Source organism: Gouania willdenowi, chromosome 11, assembly GCF_900634775.1.
Source record: "Gouania willdenowi chromosome 11, fGouWil2.1, whole genome shotgun sequence".
Taxonomy (NCBI): Eukaryota; Metazoa; Chordata; class Actinopteri; order Blenniiformes; family Gobiesocidae; genus Gouania; species Gouania willdenowi.
Window position 1 is genome coordinate 200347 of NC_041054.1, and position 14384 is coordinate 214730.

Here is a 14384-nt window from a genome sequence, read left to right on the forward strand (position 1 = left end):
TCTAAGAGTCTTGACTTAGTTTCAGAATTCCTTTATTTCACTTTTATAATATCTGTGATCCCCAAAACTACTCACACTCTCTATTATTAAACCAACATGTGATTAACATTTATATGTTTATTGTTGTTCAAATAGATTTAATGATTTTACATATTTGAACAAAAGACTAAAATGATCAAATAAACACAAAAAGAAAAACATCAATATAATCATTTCTTCAGTTTTTACTCATTTAATAGAAACAGATCAATAAAAGTTATTCCTCAAAATCAGATTTATTGACAAAATCATATCTTTTCTAATGTTTCCCTTTAATTATGTGGTTATTTTCTCTAAAGGTAAAGTTATTAACATTTGTTTTATCCATTATTTAATATTTAAACTGTTATTATTTTGTCCTGTAGGAAACACATGTTTATCATTATTGTTTATTTTAACCATAAAATACTAAATTCAGGAGCCATTGGAATATGTTTGTGTCTAATTATCCAACTATTAATTCTAGACCAAACCAACATGTGATAAACATATTGATCACCAAAGTTGATCAAATGTTGTCAGAACCAACGTGTAACCCTTTAAATGAAAAAGCAGTGAATGTGATGAAAAGTCCAAAGAAAGAAGTGATCCATGGGACAGGACAGAGCTTTGGAAACACCAACATCCTGAAGTGATGAACAGAACATCTGGAGGATCAATGTCTGCACTTCTGACAGCTTGGACTTGAAGTCCAGTCCAAAGTGATGTTTGTTGTGGTGCGTTCAGGAGCTGGGTGCTGTTATCATCCCTCTCTGCTCCTCACTGGTCCCCTGAAGGAGCAAACACAGAGAAACATTATTACACAGCTTTATCATCACATCTATCAGCTTTATTAGCATTAAACATCAATGTCATGTTTAGAAGCTCAGCTCCATCTAACACATCATGTGATGCTCTGGTTTGACCTCAAGCTTTTCATCATGTTTTTATCATTTCATCACTTTGTCCATTTGATGATGTACTCACAGTTTTCATCTCTGACTCTCCAGCTGAGGAAGACGACGTGTCAGAGGCTGAAAAACACATCAAATCTAAGGTTAAAGTCATTTGGACATTTACACATATCAGCCATAACATTATGAACAGCTTCAAAATGTTAAACTCAAGCTGCTTTGGCTTTAATTCAGCATTTGCACTTTTTATTACTATTTATAATGAGAGCTAAATTCTCCAGGTGTTCAAAGGAAACAGATTTAACTTGTTTCCATGTGTTTCTACAAGATTCTACAAAATAAAGGATATGAAATTTACTGCTTTAAAAACCTGGTCTCATTACTGATATTTGTTTTATTTTATTACTTAAGTACATTTAGTAGCATTTACTTTTTTACTTTTACTAAAGTAATGGAGCAACTTCAATACTTTTACTTTTATCAGTCATTTTTTATTCAAATATCTAGACTTTTACTTGAGAACTGACGACGAGTGCTTTTCCACCTCATTCCCAACAGGATCCTCACTTTAAATTATCTAGATTTTTGCCCAATTTCTATTTAATTAAGGAAAGTGTTTTGCAATAATTTCAAGAAAATTAGAAGATTTTGTTGGAATTTTGAGTTTTTTCCAACACTTTAACATTAAAAATGACTGAAATCATGTGATATAAACACCAGGAAAATGACGAGCCTCTGCAAATATAGTACGTTGGACCCAGAAATGAAACAAAAAAGAGAAAAAGGAAATTAATTATTTAGATTGAGAGGAAAGTTCAAAAAAATTCAACAAAAGACCAAAGGATTCATAGAAAAATCATTGATATTATCATTAAAAGTCACTCATAAACACAGTAAAAATGTAAATATCAGAAGGACTCACTGTTGGCACGTTTGAACCCTGAATGAAAGAAAAACAGAGAAAAAAGGAAAATAATGGATTCAAAGAAATTCAACAAAAGTGAAATAAAAGTGTTTTAAGATCCATAAAAACAGCTTTAATTTATTACCTCCAGAGCGTTTCCTCCACAGGAAGAATCCAGAGACGGCCCCCAGCAGAAGAAGAAGAAGAAGAAGACCTCCAACAACAGCACCAGCAACAACACCTACACACACACACACACACACACACACACACACACAAACACGCACCCACACACACGCACAGTGTGATGCTGTGTGTGTCACTGAGCTCTGAGGGTGAACTCAGTGAGTCTCTCACCTCCATCAGACTTTCTCCAGTTGCTTAAAATCACACTTTTGTCCAGAGTGACTGTGAGATCTTCCTCCACACCTTTAATCTGGAACACACAGTCGTACCTGCTCCAGTCTTCAGCTCTGATCAGAGAAATGTTCAGGTCAACGCTCATCTGGAAGCTCCCATCATGGTTGGGGAGCATCTCTCCGTGGTCCACGCCCTCCAACACCTCCTCCTCCTGGTCTTTCCTCCAGAACATCACAGCATAGCGGGGGTAGAAACCTGTAGCGTGGCAGGTGACTGGAGAGGAGGGAGTCCTCTGGAGGAGCTGGATGGAGGGAAGATCTGCAGAGGAACCACAAGGAGCAACAGTGAACTTTAATGATGAAGAGGAGGAGGAGGATTTATTGATTCTACTAATAATGTGATCAGTGGATTATTAAAGTGGTGTTTAGCTGCAGCTCTACTGGAGAGTAAAGAGAGGTCAGTTTAGAGGTCATTTCATCATGTTCACTGTGAACATTTATCACAACTTTTAAAAACACTTTCAGGACAAACAAAGAAAAGAGTTGAAGTAAAAAAATCAGTCAAATGTTTCTATCAGCCTCAGTCTGCACGCTTTAGGTCATAAATATCACATTTAAATAAATGAACCATTAAAAAGCCTTAAACATGACTCATCATTTATGATGTTTTCAGCCAGGGTTTATTTCAAATCATTTTATTTAGTTGAACTGCTTTTAATAATGTGTTTTGATCTGTTCTGAATGTGTTTGTGCTTATGTTTAAATGACTTAAAGCTGAGGATTGTTTAATACTTTATTTTCAGTCTCAATCAGATTATGGTACATGAGCTCAGACCTGATGTGAGATCTGATCGTAGCGTATACGCTCAGATCTGAACGTACCAACGGTTGATAAATGAGGACCACTGTGATCTGACTGTTCATTCACACTGATAAAGACACACTGTTGTCTTCATGTGTCTCAGAGGAGTTTACCTGTTCTCATCAGGGAGCTCCGCCCAGCGTTCACGTACTTCTTCAACCACTCAGGACATTCCTCAGTATGGTAGTGTTTACGGTATGACATATCAGCTTTGTCATTGTCCCACTTGAGTTTAGTGATGAAAGCCTGTTGGTTGGGGGCAATCCATATCTGTTCCTTCAGATTCATAGTGATGAAGTCTTCTCCATCATAACCATGTTGATCATAACCATCAACATCTCCAGTCTCATCGTCCCATTCACAGCCGTGCATCCTCTGGAAAATGTGAACACCTGAGAGACACAGAGATCATATTAAACACACACACACACACACACACACACACACACACACACACACACACACACACACACACACACACACACACACACACACACACACACACACACACACACACACACACACACACAAACACACACACACACACACACACACACTTTAAAGCAGAGGTTCTCAACTTTGGGGTCAGGACCCCATTTGAGGTCACTAGACACTGTGAGGAGGTCGTCAGATTCTTTCAAGAAACTAGTTTTTTTTTAAACAATTCAAGCTAATTTTTGCTCATTTTTATCATTTTTCTACAACTTCACCAAACTCACCATATTTTAACCTATTTTCATCATTTTTTCTTGCCATATTTTTGCTCCTTTTAACATATTTTTACTACATTTCTCACATTTCTGACACTTCTACATCACATTTCCAGACATGTTCAGCACTTATAAACCATTTCTACCACTTTTACACCTAATCTCACATATATTGATCCATTATTGTCACTTTTAACCTTTTTTTCATGATTATTTTTACAAATTTAACCACATTCACCATTTGTCATGTCCATTATTTACCAGTTTAAACTAAATGTTCCAATATTTACACTTTGAACCCTTTTTAACTCTTTTTCTGTCTGTTTTTATCCACTCTAATTTTTAAATTTTAACTAATTTCTGTGGTTTTTAAAATCCCATTTCACCAACTTTTCCACCATTTTTGGTCATTTTGAACCATTTTATTAGTGATTAAAACCAGGATTTCCATCTTTAAGATGACTATAATAATAATAATAAACGTTCCTGGATAACAGTGGATATTATTCAGATGAATAAATAAATGTGGTTATCACAGATTCATAGAACAATGGACCATCATTTTACTGACTTTATGGATGGACCCCAAAAATCTCTCCTTTATTCCCCCTTATAGATGGTCCTGTCTCCACATGACTGTTCTTCAATGTTCATGTCTGTGTTCAACCACCTTCAGCTACAGTGGGGGTCCCCGCTCTCTGGGACCTTTATTTTGGGGGTGGTGGTCTAAAAAAGGTTGAGAACCAGTGGTTTAAACCATTGATTCCAGCCTGCTCTTTATTCCACTCTAACAAACCAGTGATCTTACTGGGATGCTGCCTGTGCTTTGTCTCACTTCAATCAGTGTGTTCATACAAACAGAAAGAAAAGAAATGCTCCAAAACAAACGTCACCAAATGTGTGATCTCAGTCAAACATGACAAAGAGCTCCAAACTGGTGCAGACAAAGATCTGTGGTGTTGAAGTGGTTCCCAGTTAGTGTTGGGGCTCTGTTTATCTGGGTTTACTGTTTCCACTGCTTTTCTTTGCTCCACTCTCACAAACTCTGGTGTTTCTAAACTCTAAAGTCAGACTTTTAAAGGCTGAATGTGAACAAAGATGTGAAAGTAGGATCCAGTTTTAGGAGCAACACAAAGCACAGCTGCATGACTTTATGTGACCAACAGGAGGCGCTACTACATGTGACTGGAAACAGAAGAGCTTCAAGTCTCTCACTGACACCTTTAACATCATCACATCCAACGTCCACAACAATGGAGCTTCTTTCAGCGTCCAATGACAATCTAGTGACTCCGAGGGACGACGGAGGAAGTGCTGACGTCAGCATTTTTCCAGCTTTGGGAATGGTTCCTGCAGCATTCACTTAGTGATGCTGTGCTTTCTATTCAGGGTTTGAAGGACACGCTTTCAGTGTGTGTCTACACGTGTGTTTACAGCTACACAACAAGCATTAACACACACTGTCACACATCAGCATTAGAAAGAACAAGAGAACTTTAACTAACCTCCAGTTTGGTTGAAACGCTGCTTTGCAATTTCAATGTTGACTTTGAACGTCTGCTGATGACCCATGAGGTTACCAGTCTCTCTCTCCCAGTACTGTTCATCTACTGCATCTTTCATCCAGTCTTGTTTAGGGACTGATCTCCTGGTGTTACTGTCATAGTGAATAATCTGAACATCATCAACATAACCAACAATCACAAACTCTGGGAAGTTTGGTACGTCAGATGAAGCTGTGCTGAAATATCTCAGAGTGTGCAGCACTGTAAGAAAAGGTCAGAGTCATGAATTCAGACACTGAACAACAACATGAACGTATCCACACAATCACACACATCACAGTGATCTCTGCTGTTACAAACACATTCATATCAAACTAAACTCATTGACTTTATAAACTATGTGTCTGACACTTTTCTCACGACTATTAGGAGTAATTAGACATTTTATTGTAGCAAAGCAGGAAGCTGATTGGCTTCATTGGTGTCAATATCACATAGGACAGCGCCACCTAGTGAAATGTCCACCAAAAGAAAGACGTCCTACTTTTTTATTTCATGTGGTGAGAAATTATGAATTATTCTTCATTGTTTTTTCCTCCTACAATGTTTATTTATATTTTGTTGGTACTGTCTTGTTTTTATTGTCTTTGTTTAAGTATTTGAAATAAGAAACTAAATTCAACAAAAATAATAAACCCAGGTTTTTACAAACTAAATATTTTTCCACTTTTCTAATAATTTATTTACTGTAAAGATTCTTTAAAGACATAAAAACTGATGTAAGTCAAATGTTTATCATTAAAAAAGAATCCAATAGAAGAGAGAGCAGAAAGTGAACTTTAAACACAGTTAATGTGGTTAAATGATCTTATTTCATTTATTTAAACAAAGTTAAAATAGAACAATTTTCTAATGATTTATTTACTGTAGATATTCATGTATAAATATTAAAACACTAAAATCAGATGTGTGTCAAACTTGTAACTTTATATTTTAATAGAATAAATTTCAGAGAAACTACAGTTTAGTCACAGTTAATGTGGTTGAATGATGTTCAGTTTTAAAATGAAAATGAAAGTTTTTATTGAAGAGACTCAACTAGTTAAACAACAATGTTAAAAAGATACAAACACATTCAACTAAATGAACAGAAAAAACATTTACACATTTAAAAGTCTGAATAAATAAGTTTAAATATTTAAAACACATTTTTAATTAAAATCAACCCAAACACCAATAAAGTGTTTATCATTTTATGAACATTTTATTTGTTGTATAAATTCCTTCAAAGGTCTAAATGCGTTAGTAAATAAAGTGTTTATAACTGGCCCTAATGTATGGGGCCCCCATTGTAAAGTTGTGCATGATAAAATAAACATTTAGCAGCAAACCATGTTTAAAAAACGTTTTTGAATATATATACATATACATACATATATATACATATATATATATATTTTTTTAATGTTACTTTTGACCGGATTTACAAGATTTGTGAAATTCGTGATTTTTTTCTCATATGAATATAATGTTAATAGTAAATCTAAAGGTTAAACCTAAATCTAAATGTTAAATCTTGAGCTTTCATTTTGGTACTTTCCTTGAATTTGCATATTAGCTAAATATTTTGTTTCACCTGTAAAATTTAGATTTGACATTTTCACATTTAGATTTAACATTTAGATTAAGATTTAACATTTAAGATTTACATTTGACATTTAGTTTTAACATTCAGATTTAGATTTAATTTTAACATTTAGATTTAACATTTAGCTTTACCATTTGGATTTAAAGTAACATTTAGATTTAACATTTAAATTCAATATTGACGAGAAATTTACGAGAAAACAAATTGTCACAAATTTCACAAATATTGCTGCTGTAAATCTGGTCAAAACAGAAATAATTTACATACGTTATTTAAACGTGGTTTGTTGCTAAATATTTTTAGTATGAGAAACTTTACAATCATAATTGTATATTAATTTGTAATGTTTTTAAACATTTATTTCAAACTCTCAGATTGACTCTGAGTAGAAAACAGTCAAAGCTAAAATGTAAATGTGACGTCACACTACCGTAAATAACCTGTTGGGAATTAATGACGCAGAGGCTTTTGTGTCATTGTGACTCATTTGAATTTAAACACAAAGTCAATGTTTGTGTGTGGACTTGTAGACCAACACTGTTTCTTTATCAACTCTAAAATCCTTTTTTTGTGCTGATTTGTGGTTAAAACAAATGTCCTGAGTTTACACACGGGTTGTAAAGTAGAAATCATTGTAGAAACGATGTCAGATTGAATCAAACTTACCTGAAGTTCCAGGAACAGACTGTAGACTCAGGCAGAGAAGTGAACAAAACCAACAGGAAATCTGCATTTTGGAGCTTTTTTTTCCTTCAAATTTCTCTAAAGATTCAACGTTTGTTCAGAAGAACAGGAGCGATTGTTTCCTTGTTCCTGAAGAACTCTGAGAGAGAATAAAAAAACAGAGAAAAAACAGGAGCTTATGGTTTCTCTCCACCAATAGGATTTCACAGAGGGCGGTGCGTCATCTGTTGCCAACTGAGAGGAAGGATCTCAGGTTGTAAAACGAAAGTAAAACTAAACTAGAACTAAAATGTAGTGAAAACAACAAGAATGTCCTAAAATAAGTGTTTAAATAACCAACTCTGATAGATAAGACATTATGATAGATATAAATAAAATATAAATACAATATGTTAAACGTTTTACATGGACAGGATTAGGATATTACAGTCAGATAGTTTTTGTTTTTATTTCTAACAAAACAAAAGTCAAATCTTATTTTTTAATTGTCAAAAATTAACAATTAAATTATCCCAGCTCCTAAAACTGTGTCCCACATCATGTTTCCATGGTAACTAAGTCATGTACATATGCAGTAGATGCAACGTTATAAAAAGTACTTGTATCCAGTATGTGTGTGAGTTATGTTCATATTTTTTTCCCATTGTTAAAAATAATTCTGCGTTGTTGTTTTTTTTCTCCATGAATTAGTTAAACTCCTCCTAAACCTGCTGTAAAGTGGACAATTAATTAATCAGAGAATAAAACAAGTTTATTTCTATTTTATCATGAACATATAAATACTCCTGAGTCTTTAAAAGTTGTAATTATTATAAATTTGTGAAAGTGATTCTGTTGTTTTAAAACACTTTCAGACAAATTACAAATAAAACACATTGAAATAAAGCTTTGTAAAAGTTTTAAAATCATGTTTTAAAACAAGTGTTTGTGTTAAAGAAGAAGAAGTGAACTAACAGGATTCAGGTGTTGTTGTACTGACGTCAACCTGACACATTATAATGTTCCACACCTAAATATTAGAACATGCCTCCATTTTGTGCTTTGTTTTGAAATGGCTGACACACACGTTTACCTGTTTGTATCTTTGTGGCTCATATTACGCAGACCTCAGCTGTTTTTCCTGTGAGGAATGAACACATATCACTATCATTTTTATTTTAACATCAGAGAAAAAGAAAAACCTCTATTAAAAATAATTAAATAAATACTTAAATAAAAAAGACAATAAGGCTAATCATGACTTTTTTACCTTTATTTTGTCAGATTCTGTTCATTGATTCTATGAGTTCAGTTTAAAGGAGCATAGGGCAGGATTTGTGAGAAAAATAAACATTTATTTTAAGTTTTTTAACGCTACGAGTGATTAAATATTCAGAACTAAACAGAATGAGCACACACACATTTAAGACCAAATGTCCTGTAGTTTTACAGACGTGACTTTAAATGATGTAGATACAGATTCTTGGAGAAGAAGAAGAAGAAGAAGAAGAAGAAGAAGAAGAAGAAGAAGAAGAAGAAGAAGAAGAAGAAGAAGAAGAAGAAGAAGACAGACTGGTGTTCTTTAGTATCTGAATGTTATCCATTTATTATTGAAAATAACATTGTTTCTCTACTAAAGATGAAGGATTAGGATATAAAACATGCACTGACGTGAGTCCATCTGAAAACCATCAACACCATTAAGTAAACACTGAGGAGAAACTTATTGCATTACTTTCACCACAACTGGAAAAAATGTCACAAAAAAGACTTTGATTAGAAACGTTTGAATCACAGAATAAACACGAGTAATGAATTAAAAACAAGTGAGTGCAGCGTTCTGTGCATTTGGACACGTTGGTACTCGACTGAACTGATAACGTTCTTTTTAAAGGCTTTTAATCAGCAAACATCAAACCTGGTGATGTTAGTTTGCAGTGTTAGCACATGTTAGCTTTATTAGCTCTACAATGTTAAATGTTTCTAAAACAGAAAGCACTTTTATCAACAGTTGAGTTTGTTGAACTTTGTTGGTTTTAAATGTGAAGAAATGCACAGAATGTTCATCTGCAGAACAAATTCTTCCTTAAAATACTGAATGTGTGGCTTGTTTTCAGAGATAATAGTGGTTCAGCAAACAGAAAAATCAGTGACGGTAAAATTAAAATAAAACATAAATATTTTGATCCTTTCAGGAATAAAAACGAACACGTTTCTGATTTTTAACGAGGAATAAAAAAAGAAAAGAATGAGTCGTTCATCAATAAATCTGTATTTTGGAGCTTTTTTTTCCTTCAAATTTCTCTAAAGATTCAACGTTTGTTCAGAAGAACAGGAGCGATTGTTTCCTTGTTCCTGAAGAACTCTGAGAGAGAATAAAAAACAGAGAAAAAACAGGAGCTTATGGTTTCTCTCCACCAATAGGATTTCACAGAGGGCGGTGCGTCATCTGTTGCCAACTGAGAGGAAGGATCTCAGGTTGTAAAACGAAAGTAAAACTAAACTAGAACTAAAATGTAGTGAAAACAACAAGAATGTCCTAAAATAAGTGTTTAAATAACCAACTCTGATCTGGGATCATATTAATGTTCAATGTGATTAAACTATGTTTATTTTTTAATTGGTTGACTGAAATATAAATATATATAGTTTTTGTTCACATGTAAAAACATTTTATTATTAATCATAGTCTCATTATTGTCATTTCACAAAATTCTTCTATTGTATTTTTTCTTGGTATAAATCTGAATATAATTTAATTAAACTGAAATAAGGACGATAAAGATTCTGATTGTATTTTAATTTGGACCTTAACTGAATTAATTTGACCTTTAATAATGCTTGAATTAATTCCACCCTGTTCAACAAAACCATAGCATAAAAAAATACATCAAAAAAGTTCTAATAATTCTGTGACATTAGCAGCTTTAAAACTCATTCACTGTCACATATCGACTCTTTCAAATCCATTTCCACATTAAACACAGAGTTTAGTGACATAAATAAATAATATTTAAAAGTGACAAACAACATCAAACTGTTCAAATAAATAAGAAAAAAACACTGAACTAATGAGAACGTTGACGTAAAACACTTTATATTCACACTCACATCTACAGTATGTGTGTTATTAATGTGTGTTTGTGTTCACTTTGACTGAACAGAGTTTGGATGAAAAGCTTTAGCATTATTATTATTATTATTATTATTTAGTTGAAGGTGCAGTGTCTCTAGAGGTTTATACACGTTTGGCTTTGAAATATACATTTATTAATAGCAGAACTTTATTCATATACTGTATAACTACTTTTAGATTCCAGGCCACTAAACTAAGCAGGTCTAAAGAACTTAAAACATAGATTTATTATTAAAGTCATTTTACTAGAACAGAAAACCTCACTGTACTCATTATGTAAATGAATCCATCCAACAGGTCAACGCTTACCTGGTGTTGATGAAAATAAAAATAGTACATTAAAGGTCAATCCATGTATCCTTTGTTCTTTGGTTATTTTGTTTTCAAACCAAATCAAAATAACAAATAAACAGTGGTTATTTTGTTTTACTGACTTAAAACCAAAACATAAATACAGAAATATAAAAAAATCAGACAAGCAGCGTTTTTATGTCTTTAAATTAAATCTTGTTCTGTTTGTGAGATATTTGGATATTTAAGGAGAAACTATGGACGAGAGCTTCATGTTTTAATCTCACCACACAGAGGGGACCCTCAGACGGGGGCGGACTTTTACTCTCAGACAAATAAAAATCAAAACATACGTCATATTACTGATGAACTGGTGAATAGAAACATTATTAATGCACAGTTCTCACAGTCTATGCTCTGGGTACACGGATTAATGCCAAACTAGACAAATGCTGTGATGAGACACGACTCCTGTGAACAAAAGCTTTATCTATATTTTAATACATGCAGATGTGTAAAAGAAACAGAACCAACATGTAGCTCCTCCCCACGTCAGTGTGGAAACACCATCTCTTCTTTGTGCTTAGGCCTTCTGTAATTACAAATGTAATGTCATTTATTTATTTCAACTTTTTATTATGCAATTCTATGAGGAAAGAAAATATTCACAAATACATCCATGATTTACACATTTGTTTTTCAGATTCACAAATATATTTACAATTTACACGTGTTTTCTCATTTATGTGAGAACACACACGCACACACACACACACACACACACACACACACTATCTGCTGAATATTAATTCCATTTACCAACACAACAATATCTAATAACGTCACAATCACTTGGTTTAACAAAAATATTTCATCATAATTTTAATGAGTTTTTATTAGTAAAAATGTTTTTGATGACACTTCTCTAAATGTATGTGATGCTACATTTTATATAACAGTAAATATGGTATAAGTCCCCATGGCAACAGTTAAACAAATAAATGATAGTGTTTAATAATTAAACTTATAATCCTCACCACACAGAGTCAGACATTAATAAACTATTCATTCTGCATCTCATGTATGACAAATTAGAGGAAATAAAAATAGAATAATTTCTAAAACTTCAAATCATTACAAAACCCACCTGTTTAACTGGCTTTTTCATAAACACCTTGTTTTTTTTTTTGTTTTGTCTTATTCTCCATGTAAAGTGTCTTTGAGTGTCCAAAAAAGCACTATACAAATTTGATCTATTATTAATATAATTATTAAAACTATTTTAGTGTTAATTGATTATTTAAACCACAATGTTTACATTGATGAAATAGATTTTTTACTATTTTTTCCATTTTTAATAAAAACCCATTAAAATGATGAAAAAGTATTTTTTTGACAAATCAAGTGTTATAGTGTGATCAACAGTGATAAAATGGTAAATGAACATGATTTATATAGAGCTTTATCACCACGGAAACAGTCTCAAAGTGCTTTACATATCAGCTCATTCACCCAATCACTCTCACATTCACACACCAGTGGGACAGGACTGACATGTAAGGCACTAGTCGACCACTGGGAGCAACTTAGGGTTCAGTGTCTTGCCCAAGGACACTTCGACACATAGTCAGGTACTGGGATCAAACCCCCAACCTCTCAATCAGAAGACGACCCTCTACCACCTGAGCCACGGTCACCCAGAATGGGACACTTTAAAGGAATAACACTGGTCTGACACTTTTCTTTGACAGGACTCTGGTCAGAGACAAAGTCAGGGAGAAGTTGTTACCAGTGTATTTATTATTGTAGTGGGTGAACTGGCAGGGATGAGGGTGATGGTACAAATCTTTGTAGGTATGTGTGTGTGGTTCTTTAAAGGAAAAATAATAACATTAATATCACCAATCATATACAAATGATAATATTAACACCATCAATACGTACAGATGTATAAAATATGTTGTTTGAGAATAAACATTAAATCAAATCACCTCAAATATATTAACTTGGTCAAAAAACCCAAATAAACAGCAAAACAGCCAAAGTGCAGACATGGGTTCATGAAAATGTTGTAGATGGATTCTATGGTCTTTGTCGCCCTCTGGTGGAGACATGCGCAACTGCACCACATGGACCAATCACCTGAAGTGCGCATGAGCAGAGAGCATCTCATCTGACGTCACACAGAAGCTAATGATACCTAGCAACAAATAAACGATGTGTAAACCTCACTACAACACACAGGAAAGCAGAACAAGTGGGAGTAAACAATGCTAAACTAGTCAGATAATGATAGTGAAGTCTTGGCAAACAATAAACTTACTTTAACTTAGTCACGCACACAGAGGACCCTCATCCTTTAGAACATAGTGTTACTACTGGAGATGGAGGCGCTCAAACAGGAAGTGACATCACTACCAAGCAGCTTCAGAATAAAATAACTGTAAACACAAAGACTTTCTGACATCAACAGAACTCCTTTGATGGTTGGATAGAGTTATGTCATTAGTATACAGTACGTTAGAGTGATATTATTATTACATTTCATTATTAATAAAAATCCATACACATTAATTTAAAAAGTATATTTGTTATACTATGATCAGCAGAAGTCAAGTGAAGGCTGCAGTGATTGTGGTGACACTGCAGTGAATAACATTAACGTTAATAGACATTGTTGTAGCATGTGTTTTTGTGTCGTTAATGTCTCATTACTGCCCCCTAGTGGATAGTGGTGCTCTACACATGTGGATCAGCTGCGTTAACGTTTGTCTAAAAAAGACATTAACACGTGGGCCGATCCACAAACACACTTTGCTCAATCCACAAGCACTAGTGAAGATTTACACATGATAATTCATGATGAATGCACACACATAAATGAGAAAACACGTGTAAATCATGGATGTATTTGTGGATCTGAAAAACACTTGTTAAAATCTAAAAAAATACATAAAAATTGTAGATCTATTTGTGAATATTTTTCAGACAAATCTCTCTCCATACATTTCAGGTGCTGACGTACAACTGGCCGTAGACTACAGCTAGCCATTAGCCACAAAGGCTAAATAATAAACTAATAAAGCTAGTAAACAATCTAACCTCTGCTTTCTGTAGCACAGTGTGTGAGAATAACATGCTGAGCTACTGTTAGCCTGTTGTCTATTTTAGCTAGCGTTAGAAAGCAGGTTGCACCAACCCTTCCTATTCCTGTTCCTATTGGACACTACGTGGTGGTCAAAGATGTTCACAGGAAAACCTGGAAATCCAAACGGTGGCTAGACCCGTTCCTGGTGCTCCTCATCACACACACCGTGGTTAATGTCTCTGAGAGGGAAACTTATCATTACTCTGGGCTGTGATTCTATGATCAT

The 14384-nt window shown here is 33.8% G+C and overlaps 1 protein-coding gene and 1 long non-coding RNA gene across 3 annotated transcripts; both read right to left on the bottom strand.

Moving 5' to 3' along the window:
• Positions 1-259: 259 nt before the first annotated feature.
• Positions 260-7772, bottom strand: LOC114471796 (major histocompatibility complex class I-related gene protein-like). The gene is made up of 8 exons (XM_028460718.1): positions 7587-7772; positions 5273-5533; positions 3171-3449; positions 2194-2514; positions 1982-2077; positions 1855-1872; positions 1006-1052; positions 260-809 (listed from the first exon to the last, which is right to left on the bottom strand). The coding sequence occupies exons 1-8, from the start codon at positions 7651-7653 to the stop codon at positions 762-764; spliced, it is 1137 nt and encodes a 378-aa protein (XP_028316519.1). The 5' UTR covers positions 7654-7772; the 3' UTR covers positions 260-761.
• Positions 7773-8676: 904 nt separating this feature from the next.
• On the bottom strand, positions 8677-14166 carry LOC114471839 (uncharacterized). Of its 2 annotated transcripts, none has more exons than XR_003675033.1 (3): positions 13334-14166; positions 11545-11602; positions 8677-8724 (listed from the first exon to the last, which is right to left on the bottom strand). It is a non-coding gene; the product is annotated as an uncharacterized LOC114471839 (long non-coding RNA). The 2 variants fall into 2 exon arrangements; XR_003675032.1 differs by lacking the exon at positions 8677-8724 and adding an exon at positions 9170-9948.
• Between the last annotated feature and the right edge of the window lie 218 nt (positions 14167-14384).